Source organism: Harpia harpyja, chromosome 11, assembly GCF_026419915.1.
Source record: "Harpia harpyja isolate bHarHar1 chromosome 11, bHarHar1 primary haplotype, whole genome shotgun sequence".
Classification (NCBI taxonomy): Eukaryota; Metazoa; Chordata; class Aves; order Accipitriformes; family Accipitridae; genus Harpia; species Harpia harpyja.
The window spans coordinates 10,351,602-10,366,917 of NC_068950.1; the positions used below are offsets into that span (position 1 = coordinate 10,351,602).

At 37.1% G+C, this 15,316-nt stretch overlaps 1 protein-coding gene across 7 annotated transcripts in view; it reads right to left on the bottom strand.

Annotated features, from left to right (window-relative positions):
• RALGPS2 (Ral GEF with PH domain and SH3 binding motif 2) overlaps positions 1-15,316 on the bottom strand; it is a 128,761-nt gene that overhangs the window by 14,891 nt on the left and 98,554 nt on the right. For 6 of the 7 annotated variants that reach the window (XM_052800533.1, XM_052800532.1, XM_052800530.1 and 3 more), the window contains 3 exons: positions 14,935-15,086; positions 4,205-4,259; positions 416-493 (listed from right to left, as the gene is read on the bottom strand). In XM_052800533.1, the coding sequence (XP_052656493.1) occupies positions 416-493; positions 4,205-4,259; positions 14,935-15,086 (285 nt within the window). The remainder of the gene's footprint in view (positions 1-415; positions 494-4,204; positions 4,260-14,934; positions 15,087-15,316) is intronic. The other variant, XM_052800536.1, reaches the window with a different exon arrangement.

Here is a 15,316-nt window from a genome sequence, read left to right on the forward strand (position 1 = left end):
TCTGATTTCAGGGAAGGGGGGAAAAGAAATTAAACACAGAATTGCCAGCAAAGAAAACATCTTGAAAGCCATCCATTACCACGAGAAGCAGCTCTGTTGTCCACATGAGAGCTACCAATACTGCTACACAGTGGCAGGCAGTTAAAAGCTACCTCTGGTAGAACATCTTTAAGCCTTGATATAAAGATCCAATGGTTCAGAATTTGGATTTGCAGACCAGAAAAGCCCTTATGGCGATACAGATTAAGTCATAGAAGAGGAAAGCTTTAAGTCTGAAGAAAAAGGTCTCTACCTTTATTTTGACAAGTAAGTTAGAAAGATAACATCAGAAAACACCCACTTAATTATTAAACCAAACCAAATCACCAACACCAGAGGGAAAGTTTGACACCTCTGTGTGCAGTGGGGATTGTACCTGCTGGCCTTCATGCGGCCTCGATAGCCATTTCGTGACACTCTTGTCCCCGGACCGAGAGAATGGTACAACCTGTTCCTGTTGGATTCCATTATAAATTGTATGTATTACATATACTTTTATTCATACAAACAGCACGACTGCTAAATCAGCATAGTATTTTTTTTTTTTTTGTGTGCATATCACAAAGCCACTTCTTCCACACAAGAAACAGAGGACAATTTTATTTAGAAAAATGCATGCAGGGGTAGATACGATGTTTTTTTATTTCATCAGATGTTCTCTTTGTCAGAAATCATAACAGTGAAGTGTTTTATTGGCACTGAAGAACAACACACTTTGAGAGCAAAGTCTCCATTTAGTTCTTAGAGATTAAATCAATGTAAACGAACCATGTTAATAAAACTTGTCTTTAAATTCTGACTTTAGATGTTATTACAAAAAAAATGGTTTCAACTTCTATGAGTATGCACACATACAAGCTATTGGGCTGAAAGGAATCAAAAGCACTACCAAAATATGCCTGACACTGTTTAAAATACTGTTGTACTAAGTAACATTGAAATAAGATGAGCAATATTTCAATTCTCCAGTTCATATAAGCTTTAAACTTCACCTATAAGCTTCACATTTTAGAGTCCTTAACCTGATCTATACTGTTATCCCTAGCTAAGACTTGTGTTCTAGACCTGCCTTTTGAATACTGCTTTGCTTCACTGAATGTTGTTTTTCTGGATCAGATTGCTTAGTCAACTGAATTCCATTTAAGTCAATAGAAGCATAGGCACTTTGTCCTCACCTCCTGTTTTTTATCCATTTTTGTGGTTGCTTGTATTATGCTGAAAGATTGAAAATCAGCTCTAATTCTGTGGAAGCAGACAGTTAAGTACAAGCCTATGAGAATTTTACAGGCAAAATCTCCTACATAGTATAAATCTAAATCTGTCACCTGTGAAAGGGGCTTCGCATTAGCTGGAAAGCTGCATATATATGGACAGGGCAGTATTTCTCAGAATGGGAAGCCTAAACAAGTAGCATTGTCATGTGTCAGTCTGAACTCAGAACAGCATAGAGCACGCAAACAAAACAGGCTTAAAGAAGGGATAGAGTAAAGGGCAGCAGCATTAAAGAAGAAGAATGGGTTTTTTACAGTTGTTTTTGTTGTTTTGTTTTTTTAAACAAGCTCAAACTATTGCCTTTGCTGCAAGAAGAATTATCAAAAAGATACTAATGAATTACCATCTACTAATCTATCCCAGAATTTGCCATCATCTGGTTTTCAATATAACCGATATCACTGAATTTATGATTTTTAAAAAAAAAACCCACAAACATTCAAGATATAGACAAAACAATAATTAAAATGAAGGAAAGAAAATCGTAATATGAGCTGTATATTTGTGTGTCCATATATTGTGCATGCAAATGAAATACATTTTCTTCTTACCTTTAAGCTTGTTTTTTTGCATAACAAGGAGTCTATCACTCTTGGATTCGAGCTATTTCAGGGAAATCTATTCAGAGACACTCAGGATGACAACCAATGAGACTAAAGTGCCACTTAGTATACTGCCCTTAACATGATATAACTGTCATGGACAGTTGTCAGGACTTGGAATTCAAGTCCTTCAAGTAATTCTGATTAACCTAGAGGGACACCCCAATGCTGAAAGCTCTTTCTCAAGTTTCAAACTAAGTTTATGTTGCACTTAAAAACAATCAGTGACTCTAGTTCTCGTCCCTTCTGCGTCTCCCACTTACAAACAACAAGAGGGCCAGGAAAACCAAGAATATTTGTTACAATTCCTTCTGTTACCTGGGGAATATGCATGTGGAGTATCTCATTTCTTCCTGTTAGGCATACGATGCAGATTTAAGCCCTCCTACCCAAAGATCCTGCTCCTAAATCACTGGGAAATACTGAATTCCCACTCGCACTGCATAGGAAGCAGTCATTAGTAACACTGGATGTATCCCAATTTTGCCGGTAGCTGTTAATTCCAGACAACTAATGCTTCTCCCTCACTTAAAGACTCTTTTGTAAGAATACAAACCCACTGTACAGATCAAAATTAGAGAGAGAGAAAGAGAGAGAGATATACACTCTCTAGTTACCTTAACTTTTGACATTTGCATGTCAGTGTATTACCTATCAAATTCCAAAACATCCTTCATCGTCTTATAAACCAAGGAACAGACACAAGGTTGCTGTGTATCTCTAAGAATTTCAAACATGATGTTTTGAATATCTGTAAGGAACCCAATCCATCTCCCTGGAAGCAGGCAAGAGAACTCACCCTGAAAAACACGCAACTTCAAACAGAGTTCTCAAAGAGCTCTCTCAGGAGAGAAGAAAGTACTGAAGGCAGGTGGAATTTGGAGGAGGAGAAATCTTCTGATATAATTATTTGACTTGGAGCAAACCTTTTAACTGGGGGAAGTCTGGGCCAGCCGGTTCTCATTAGGACAGGGATGAAAAACCTCTGCTTTGTCTCAGAAGTCCACACAACAATTCTGGAGAGTGTTACCATGAGCTTAAACCTGAGGCTTACTAAAATTTTTAAGTTTTTTATGCTACTTAAGGTAAAAGCACTCAGTTCACCATTTGGTCTAAGGCTTTTCTATATAACTTTTTAGCTTTGAGAAATAACCTGAACTTGATTAACTCGATAAGGCAGCAGAGAAGGAAAAGCAAGAAAACCTTTTGAATGTTGCAGTTTGCATCACAGAGCACATACAAGTTAAGAGATTTTCTTTCTATGCTCATGTGGATTGTTCTTATTGCTTACATAATGGAATCAGAAGTGCATTTCCTCATGGATGTAATCATATTTATAGCATGAAATATCAAAGAGTTCACCTTTGGCACAGAGAGATTTTCAAAGATTTCTTCCAAAAATTAACACAGAACTTCCAATGAACACAGAGCTTCAATGAATTCAAGCAAAATATAAGCTTTGTGTTAACAGTTCCCAACTATAAAGAGAAAGTTCTTTGATAGAGGTTTCTACAAAACGTGTCTTCAAAACATGGTAGCAAAAGTCATCCATGGCAACTCTGAAGCTGATGGATTACCTGAAATTGTGTTAATGGAAGCAAACTACGCACTGTATTGTGCATCTTACTCAGCTGTGGGAAGATGAAATTTCCACCTTTTACTATATTGAACTACAGTCTTTTTCCACATTCTCAAATACAAAATGGGAAAGGATTGAAGTGGTGAACGTCACCTGAGCATTTGCTGGTATTGGGTAAGGAGCAAGATGTTAATTCTGGACCACAAAACTCAGACATTAGCAAGGGGCATTTTTGTGTTTTCCCCTGTAACACAAGGGCAAGTAACAATGAAGTGAAGAGCAGGTGAGAGAGGCGAAACAGGTGACAATATCAATGACAAGAACAAAGGGACCAAGAATGGATGAAATATCTCAGGGAAAGTTAAAATGAAAAACAGATAGGTCACATGAATAGCATACACAGGATATACAAATATATAAACACAGAAAAATCATTTGGAGTTTAATGGTACTCTGGTTGAGCTATTTAGAAGAATGTGTGCAATGAGTAAGCACCCAATTAGACAAAAGCCCTACTAACTACTAGTGAGCAGAAGGTACCTCTCTACTGCTTTAACAGATCCAGTGAACTTACTACAGTTTATTAATAGTCTCACATATGGAAGATGTCTAGACCACTAAAATAAAGCATTATTTTCAGGACTGAGTGAGAGATTGTAAGTAGCAATGTCTGAATAGAGAAATGCAGGTTTTGAGTGGCAGTTTTTCTTACCTTTCAAATGCCGGCCAGGAAGTCTCTTCACTGAGTTCAGAACCATCACTGCTACCTTGAAAAAGAATTAATGATACTTTATTTCACTAAAATACTACAATGAAAATACTTTGTGATTTGCTTCAGGAATTTCACATAAACTGAGGCACAGATTTGAAGGGATGGGGTCTAGGTGCACATTAAGAACTTGAAGAAAAGGAGTGCTAATAAATGGGAAAGGCATTTTCAAAATTTAAAGAACATCCTAAGCATGGATTTGTCCTATTAACACAACAAGCATTTAAAAAAGAAATGTTGCTTATTTAAATAATTACTTAAGAAGTCATACATGGTCACGACAGAGAGGTGCAAATCTGCAGTAGTGCAAACTCATTCCTGAATCTCCAATACATTAGAAGTCTTTGCTGATCTGAGAAACCTTAAACAACTTTTTAAAGCTATCTCCCTCTTACTGTATTAGACCACAACAGTATTTTTCCCTTCTGTGCTTCACAAAGTAATCCAATGTTACTGCAAGTATTTCATTTTAAACACTGAAAGTAGAGGAAAAACACAAAATCCAAATATCTGATGCATCCACTCATGGCAGCCACATAAATAACATACTAACTTTATAATTACAGTAAATCTCATCAGCCTGAAAATTAGTATTTAAATACAGACACAAGGTAGTGTTATCTGTAATGTTGTTAAAAATCAGTAAATATGTATCAGTATAGAAATACTGTTAACAGAACGCAGTAACTTCAGTTACTAACTGTGCTATAAACAATGTTCAAGCTGTTGTCTTGCTAGCTCTTCACCTTTCAGACCAGACCAGCTTCCCATGCCAGCTGCCATCCTTGCCCTCCACTTCAAGCCAATGTGTGTTTTCGGCTCCACACAATCCCAACTCCTCAGTTTCTGCCTAATTCAATGTCAGTAACTGCTAAAAGCCCACCTTTTGGCACACTAACTTGACAGCTTGTTTGCTCTGCCTCTTGAACACCCATAGATAGAAGGATGAATTGATTTACAATGATTTTCAGACAAACAAACCAACCAACCCCCCAAACCCCCCACCTGAATCAATGCGCCTTACTTAAGGGTTCCCACAGAGAAACAAAGGCTGAAAATGGGAACAAGTTCCCTGTAATTTTACACAGAAAATCAGCAGGGAACAGTGATGCCCTGAAGAATAAAGCTAATCTGTACAAAGGTTAAGTCTGAGTCAACACAGAGTGAAGATGGAGGCAATAAAAAGTCACACACAGCAGGGATAATTCCAGTCAAGAGCCATGAAAATCTCAGCATGGACTGAAGTCCTATCTGTGCAAAATCCAAGAGAAAATACATGCCTTCACTTGCCGGCCAATTCAACTTAGATGCCTCTTTTCCAAACATTAGCTCAACTTCCTCATATTAACATGATCTCTAAGGGATACTAGATAATTTGGTGTCAGCTTATCCTGAACTTTTCCTTAAGGAAGGTCCTAACCCAGTTCACATGAACATTACAGTAAAAGGGACTTGTATAGGGGAAGAAGATGAGAGACACATAAAAGCAATGTTCCAGTGGAGCTACTGGCTCCTAAGCTAGGTATAAGGTCTGCAAGAAAGGGAGTACAATACTCAACAGGTCACTATTATTTTCTAGAAGTGTCTTTAAGATTTTAGTATTTACATTCTCAGATCATTGATCCTTAAGCATTCAACTGCTTAAAAGGTTACAGCAGCACATAGCTTGTCCATAAAAGAAAAATACAGTTACTTACACTTCTGCGACTTACACTCCATCTGTAGCTGCGAGGACAATGTATCAAAGAGCCACAGTTACTTCAGGATACTAGTTATTCAAGTGACTGGCTGCACAAATTTAATCTATCAGCAAACAGTCATTCTGATACCACAAGGCAGGTGAGTAAAAAGTGACTATAAACATAATCAGAAGTTCTCTTCAGCACCGTTTACGTCTGACCTGCACCATGGAAAAGTAAGAGCATGTGTGGACTGAACTCCACATTGTTCTGTGCACTTTCATACAGGAACACAGCCAGACAGATCATGAATTGTGCCAGGCAAGACTGGAATAACCAGTTGGAGTAACCTATCCAGATGGAGCCTAATGTTATGGTAGAAGTCTTTGCAAAATCCCAAAGCAAACTTATAACTTCTTGGAAGAAACAGCTGTCACTTAGTATTTTCAGCAAATTCTACATCCGCATCACAGTGAAAAACTCAATGATTTATTTCATCCAAACAAAAAACACAGCTGCGGCCTCTGTAAGGCAATATACAAAGTCTCTTCAAATAAACAGGTAACATGGTTTGGGGATGAAGAGACAGATGTAACAGAATTCAGAGACAACTTTAAGCAGGTATTTTGGGTAAGACCTCCCAGCTGACTGTCTTTGAGGAAGACTGTTTATAGTTGAGTATCTTATAGTAAGATCTTAAAGTACTGTACTCCTTTTAGCAGGTGGAATGACAATTAGGAAGGTAGGTTTCAAGTATGATGACTTCTCAAGAAAGGGAATCCAGCATCCCAGACTGTGCTGAAGACAAGAGCGAGTTTCTTGAGCCATCTAAACACCAAGGAACACAAATGAGAGAATGGCATGAATAGGAACTGAATAACTGATGCTACTATCAGGTACACTCACATCAAACTAAGGCACAGACTGCATTATTCTAAGCAAATGTTATAGTCCAGTACAGGAGGTCCTGGACTGTTTCCAAGAAGGCCTGATCCAGACCTGTCTAAACAGAGTGTCTCTCCTATTTGCTTCTATAGGTTGGCCTACTTACGAATTTTGTAATAATTCTGGCTTGAAGGGACCTTGGGAGGCTAGCGGGTCCAACATTCTAGTCAAAATAAACCTAACTTGGTGATCAGATTGCTGAGAGCCTCATCTAGTCATATTCTTCAAGGAGGCAGAGTCTACAGTCTCTCTGAGCAACCTGTTACTGAATGTCACAACCTGCACGTGAAAAGTTTTCCTTGCATGTAATGGAAATTTTCCTTGTTGCTACTGGGAGCAGTCTGTCCTGCAAAATGGTACAGTAATTCCTGTTTACCGTAGTCATTCAGCCAACACTGAAGTTTAGGGACACTTAGAATTTTATTTATTTCCTTATTACTGCAGAGATTTAGTCTTATATTAACAAGAAGTGCACATTTAATATGACTAGAGTTCTACTTGATTGAGGCCCACGTGATAGAAACCCACATAATTAGAACTCCCTAACAATACTGTATTACGAAGTAATTTTTTTATATTTAAAGTAGGTTGATACTTTAACATTTTACCTGAAATGACATTTTGATGGCAACTATATTGTTTGATAAGAAAGTTATATTTCAAACACTGTACCAAGTACTCTACAGAAAGATTTAAAAGCTAGTATTGCTTTTTGAGAATGCAAAACAATCTAGAGCAAAAGAGCTGAAATGTCATCTTTCAGAAAGTGATAATCCTTGTTACAGTACCAGTACAGTTACAGAAGTTAAACAAATTTTGGGGATTCATAAACAGAAAGTTTAATTTAAAATGTTTAATCTATACAGACCTTGCCGATTACACTTTAAAAAGCAATGTTAATTTGGAAAAAAGCAAGCCAAACATCACAGCTATTGATTTAACATTTATATTGATGTCCATACAGGTTTTAAAAAATTGTAACAAAAACCTGGAAAAGGCTGAATTTTAGCATTTGACTAGCCCTCTAACATCTATACAGAACATCTCTAACAGGATTTTCTAGATTCTGAAAAACTCTAGGAGATTTTTTGCACAACAAAAGTTCTGATACTAAAAAAAACCCCCTTTCCTGAAAAGCAAAAGAATATATATTACATCCCACCCTCCAAAACAAAACAGAGGTGAAAGGAACTGTTTTTAACTTAATAAAAGTTAGATGTCTAGCCAAATTCTGTTTAAACATTAAGTGCACTATTTGACTATCACCTCAACTGGAAATATTTCATTCATTCAGTACTTTAAAAATATATCACCTTCTTAAATTCTTCTCAAGTATGTACTCAATATTTGAGTTTTTCCAACAACCTCAAGCAGGTTTTCAGGTTAAACTTAATAACAAATCCTAGGTAGTATAAGTCCTTTCTATTAAGTAACGTTCTACACAAGTTTTGGCTTTATGTAAGAAGCCACTTGACACAAACCACTATCTTCCTAGTTTTCTTTATTGCTAATAAAATTAAAAATTTCTTGTACAGGATTAAAAAAACAAATATCAGAGTTGTGTTTATCTTTACTACATAACATGAAGGCTTTTTCCTATCTTAGGAAAAACAGCAATTGGCAAAATGTTTTTTTCGCTGTGCTGATGACTACCTGAAAAGTTTTAGGACTGTTTACACAGAGCTTTAGTGCTGCAGCTGAATACAGACATGAATTTTCTGTTCGCATTTGTAGACATGCATATACATATTATGCTACAGCCACACAAACAGCGTGAGGCTAAGTTCCTAGTTATGTGATAGGGAATGCCTATACCATTGCATACCCATTCCCCCCGGTCACGGCATCCACTCATTGCTGAAAGTCTGAGGATATTGAACATTTAACACAGGCTTCCTTTATCCAGAAGTTAGTCCCCAAAGTTAAACAGGTGTTAATATAAACAAACCAACCCCAAAGAGTTTAAAAAGTATTCAGACTAAAAATTCTTTCCCCTTCTCAAATCTGCAACTGACACTCTCTTGGCTCCAGTTACACAGTGTTTCCAGAGCTCTAGTCACTATAGCTGGTGACTGACCTGATAGAGCTTGAAATTCTAATGTGAAAACACAAAAAAATTGGTCAAGAGGCCTGAATATCAATTGCTGTAGCACAATATAGCCCAGCTAACATCATGGAAATGGACTCCATGCCCTAAAAGTTATATTCTGCCTTGTTGAGTCTATGACCATACTGAAAATCCTCATGCATATTGAACTAGTTCATTAACATTTAGCTATTGTAAAGTTTAAATAGCTCAACTTTGGCTTGCTAGTTAACCAAATAAGAATGGTGTGAAGACTGACAAACGACTTAAGCAATATGATGCCAGAGAATTGACACAAACTTTTAATACCATCACTGATAAGGAATTTCATCATGAAAAGCTAACAAGAGCAAATAACCAAATAGATACAGGTGGGGCAGAAACAGGGTGTTTGTACAACTGCATTAATCACAAAACACCCAGAGCACATGCCTTGGACCAAACAATACTAAAAAGGATTGGGGAAGAAATGGGGTGCTACAACTCCTGTACATCCCTCTCCTTCTCTCAGGTCCAGGCACCTACACATGTGTTTTTAACCTAAAGTATTAGATAGTTTTTATATTTACCCTACCACAAATAAAGCAGTAGTTCACAATAGCAAAACAGGGTATCCACATTTAGGGTAAGAGACAGGCATCTATATGCTCATTTAAATCGAATATTTTAAAAAAACCCCAATACGTATTTCTTCTGTCTGAAACCCTAGCCAAACTTTGATCTTCTGATGCAGACTGCTGAAGACTCGGAGTCCTAAACATCTCAACAGTATACTACTGGGTAAGGAATCAAACAAACATTGGCTGTGTAGAGTTCTTCCCTGCTGTATAGGGTGCCAAAATCCTGAAAGTAAATGCATACACTGTATACCTACACCTATACTTCATTTATTTAAAGAGAAATATAATCCCTTGTAGAATTCAAGTACTTCAGGATGGTGACTTAATAGAGGAATTCATTAAAATGATTATATTCTTGTATGCATTTTATGCCAGTCTAGGTTTGAAAATGTACTGTTCTTACAAAGGCACTTTCTTACAATCATTCACACTGATTTAAAATACCTTTCTTTGACTCTGCAGCATTAATTTCTCTGATTGCATTAGAATACGAGCTCAAGTCATTCTCAACTGACTGGAACACACAAATGAAGGCAAATGTTCAAGAGCCTTAGTTTTTCCAGAGCTTTCATCCATATCATTGTCGATTAGGAAAAATAAGTGGAAAAAAAACCAAGAGTGATTTAAAGTAGTATTACAGTCATCTCTGGGGTCACATTCAAGGTGCTGGCATATCAGAAACACTGTCCATGTTTGGAAGAGGGATCATTTATCCAATGATCATTTATCCATAGTTTGAGACAGAAAACACTCCAAAGTTAGAACAGAATTTGCATTCAACACTGCTACAAACACAATCCATAAATGTGTTTTCTTTGAATTTTTAAACACCTAAAATTACATTCTCAATCGCAGCCAAGTATTTCTGTGTTCAGACCTTGACATCTATTCTTAAGTGGTATACATGTGAGACTACACCCTTGCATCCTGTACGTTAGGTGCTATAAGAGGAGTAAAGCCACACAGAAGCAAGAGATGAAAAGAGGGGTCTAATTTTACACTGTCCCTTTACCTCTACAGAATTATGTGGACAATCAGCCATTGTAAACAAATTCAGCTTCAGAAAAGAAATTCAGTAATGCAGCTGAGTCAAATCGTAAGAAATGGTAGAAATCCGAAACTTCTGAGAACATTAGTGAAGCAAGCTGAACACTGCTGCAAAGATATTTAAGAGTACGCTTAAGCAAGAAAATAATACTTTTAAAGTGTAAGAAAATCAGGGAGTATTAGAAAACCACGTATTCTTAAGAAAAATATCTTAAAAGGAAGTTTCCTGCTATTTCTGAGTGGAACCACCATCTAGTAAAAGCATCTTAATTTATCCTACTTTTAGGTGAGGAGGTGACAGCAGGCAAATACATGCAGAAGAACAGCTGGCAAGAGTGTGCAGGTGGTTCCTTCAACCCAGCCAAGAGCAACGTTTAGACCTCAGACTGGCAAGCTCACTCTTTCAAAAGAGTGTATACAGTGACCTCATCAAAACAGAGGGATCGCAGAACAAAACTACCTCGTAGCTTTAAGACTTACTGATAGCAGGTAGTGGGGGTTCTCAATGAACTTTTTCACTGCAAAGTAGAAGCATCTGTCCCAATTTAATAAAAGCAGATATTCTGGATTATCTGCACAAAACAGACATTTTCAGCAATATTCACCAGTCCATATTTTCATCTGTTACCTGTCAAAAGTCTCTCTGCAGTCAACAGAAATAAAGTGGGGTTTTAGGACACAAGTCATCTAACCTCTTTTTAGCCACCCACCTACGAATGAGATGAATCATATCCTTGAAGGTCTTAATTCTGTACATGATTATAAAGAACTCCAAATGCAGCTGCCTCCACTACAAACATCTAAAATTTAGAAGAGACTATTTCCTCTTGTTACATTCCTGAATTCAGGAGAAAATTTCCCATCTGATATTGTATATACAACTGGTCAAGTGTTTCTTCCTTCTAATTAGGATAGCCTTGGCACTGCTGGAAAAAGATTTCTCACTTTTGTTCAGATAACAAGCACCTATGTTACAAAGTAAAATAGCAACAGAACCAGATGTACATCTCCCTTACTCTAACAAAATATACAACCATCTGCTGAACACAGTCTCATAGTTCTAGGAACAAGAACTCTTTTGACTCAAGCACAAGAAATTAATATAATGGGGGCTATATCTTTAAGTTTTTTTGAGCTCTAGGTTTTGCAGAATGAGTTGAATATACACAATCAGCCTCCAGACCCTGAAATTAAGAAAAGAAACTGGTAAAGATCTCTGACTATGACTGTCATGTCACAGATAGGCCTACTTTCAGGAAATCCCATACCTGGGTCGCTTTCTGCATTGCTGCTCCTTTAGAAATCAATCATTGCAAAAAAAAAAAAAACCCAACAAAAAACCCCCGAAACAAAACCAAAAAACCACTTAGTGTATCCTTCATATCTAAAAGATTAAGTACATTGATGTAAAAATTTTGGTATGCTATGTGCTATTACCAGAATGGATCATCTATCTTTCCCAGCACAACACAATCAAAATTGTCCATCATCACTTGAATGTGTGTTTTTAGTTTAGACACACATGCACTGCTGGATTAACTGCTCAGTTTTATGCTTATATGCAGAACAGAATTTCATCCAGCCATGAATCTCAAACCTAGTGATACTCTAACTGATATCTATCACAGATTGAAAGCCTCTATCACAGGGATAACTGAAGAAATCCAAGTGGAAGAGTCCTGATGTATCTGAAGAGGTTTTGTGTGTTCACCAGTGGAAAGAGAAACAGTACTCTGATGAATCTTCGTAACATGCCTATAAATTCCTTTACTGAATTGTAAATGGACTACAGTAATCTGTTAACAACAAAGGCAACTCAGACATGAGGCCTGATTAAAAAATGCATGAACTCACATGCTCTAACTATTTAGATAAAGCATCGTAACATTACAGTGCTGCATACAAACATCCTATAGACACTGTTGTTACATTGCTACTTGTTTGATATTTGTTGTAGAGGCAGATTATATCAGATCCTCCAATATGAAAGGATCGGAAAGGTCTGAACACCTCTGAGCCCTCAAAACACAAGAGTGATTTAAAGTAGTATTACAGTCATCTTTCGGGTCACATTCAAGATGCTGGCATATCAGAAACACTGTCCATGTTTTGAAGAGGGATCATTTACCCAAACAGTTGAGTCCTATAAGGCTTATATCTAAGAAAAGGTAGTCCTGTTTCTAGAGCAACAGGTTTAAATCCACATTTATGGGCAAAGTGAGGAATAACACTCTTTTCAGTACACACATTCAGAAGACGTTTTCTTGACCATCTTTTGAAGTTGTGTTGTAGAACACTGTAAACCTCCTCTGTGCTGCAGTGACTGTACTATTTCCAAGTACTGAGTAAATAGACTACTTCAAACATGATGGAGGAGTTTAGCAACTTCAATCAACTTCCTTAAATCCTGCTGAAGCAGCAGTACAGAATGTCAGACAACTTATATTTCCAAGAATTCTTCAGTAACAGGTACTGCAAGCCTCCAGAACTTACCCTCTTCCTCCATACGTATTTTTAGCATGTCTACTAATCTTTTGTGTCACTGAAATTTTCATAATCAAGAAGCAGCAAAAATAACAATCATGCTAGACTGTCAAACCAGTGACAAAACTAAAGTATCCGAGTATGGGGAGGCTAGAGGTGGAATAGAATGGGAGAGGGGAAGTTCTAACCACAAATACTGATCTTACACAAAATGCATAAGGTTGCTGTTTTACAAGTGATTTATAGGAAAGTCTTCTGAAGTGGCAATTTTGTTCCAGCTTGTAAGGGTGACTACATCAAGTCAATAAGGTTGTGCCTGAACTAAGCAAGAGAACAGAGTTGAAAAATTCAGAGATGAGACAAAGCAGGAAAACCCTGTATTCTCCAAAATGTCTAGATGGTGACTAGTTTTTAGTTGTACCTCATGAAAAACTGCATGTCAGCACTGACAAACCTTCCCTGCTAGGCTCTAATGGAGATAAATAAATAATTTACCCTGGAAAAAAGAATCAACTGCAGAGAAGTTTCTTAGCTATTTAGATAGAAAACATTAGTAAAAAACTGCACTGAGAAAAGGGCAATGCTACATCTCAACAAAGGTGACAAAAGTTTGGTTCTCCTATATTGTGCAAGCCCTGAGAATGCAAGCTGTCTGTATGCTGATGAGAAGTACCATCCCTGATAGATGATTTTGAAATGGCAAACTTTGCCACAGCGGAGAACCTGTAGAAAACAGAGACAGGCAATGCACATTTAATAGTGGAAGCTGTCTGATGTGAACAGATTCAAACTTCTTTGGTCTAAGCTAGTTCCACAAATGTACTTATTAACATATTTTTTTTTAATTATTGCCTTTAGATATTTGATTTTTTCCACATGAAAAATATATTTAATGTTTGCTCAGAATATGGCCTTCTCCTCAAGAAAATACACAAACAGCTCCTGAAAACAGCATAATTTGAAACTGTGTACCTTGTTTCTCTCCATGAAGGCTAAAAAGCAAAACTTTTTAAAAATTAAGTTATCTAAAGAAATGCGTAACACTGCAAAAATCTTTTATTACCATAAATACATAAAAACTGAACACTGTTGAATTCTATCAAGCTAATAATTTTGAGAAAAAGGACTGACAGAGCTTCCATTTGTCAACCCTGGCTGCAGTTAGGTGGATGTGAGAGGCACTTGCCCTGCCCTCCCTCCACTTTAAGGATCTGTGCACAACAGGAAAAAAGAGCAACTGCCGTCACATTGAGAAACTTGGGAAGCAGAAGGTCTCAAAAGAAGAATACCCTAAATATTTGAAGATATATAACTTTCCAAAATGAAGTAGATTCTGACATTTTGAAGCATCTGAAAGCTAAATTGCTATCTACTCCTGACAAAAGTCAGGAGTATTTAGAGATTATGCTCTTAAAGGCTGTCAGCAATTTACACTTCTCTCAGTCAATTTGATATGGCATTTTAAATAGAAATGCTACCACAAGACATTTTTAATTTGGATTGATTTAGGGGGCAAAAAAAGAGAATAGGAAATGGTGCCCTGTACTTCCCTCCACCCCCATCAAGGAAGAGGAGGAGTATCAGAGGCTGTATCATTAAAGAGGATATAAAAAATAAAAATCTGCTTTTTTATAATTTGTCAGTTCATGCTGTATAAATTATGCTGCCCTCCTCCACTTACATTTATCAAATTTGTTCTAAAATAGAACTGGTATTTTAGAATAGTACCGCAGCTTGTACAATCACCAGCTAATCATGCTAAAATCTTTATTAAAAGAGCATGTACCGCACAGGTATGTTTACAGTTCCTACCTATTGAAATTCCACTAGAAAGGGTGGAGCTTTCTGCCTGCCCTCGGGATGGGACATGAGGCTCCATGACGCTGTCATCCAGTAGGTGCCTTGGTCCTGCATTGGGGAATGTTGCGCTTTTAAATTCAGCTGTATTCATTTTGTGAATGAAACTAGAAATGAACAAGGATAAAACCATTACAACATTATCTTTGATAGACTCCAAAAGTTGTTGCTTTAACATCCTGAAGGATTGTATGCAGTGTGTTTTGAATACCAAACTAAATCATGGCTCAAATCATAAGCAATTGGGCACAAACTATATTATCTATAGGAATTGCTAGTCTTAAAACTGCACAGCACTCTTGGAGCAAAGAGAAAGTCAGAGGTACTTTGAAAATTA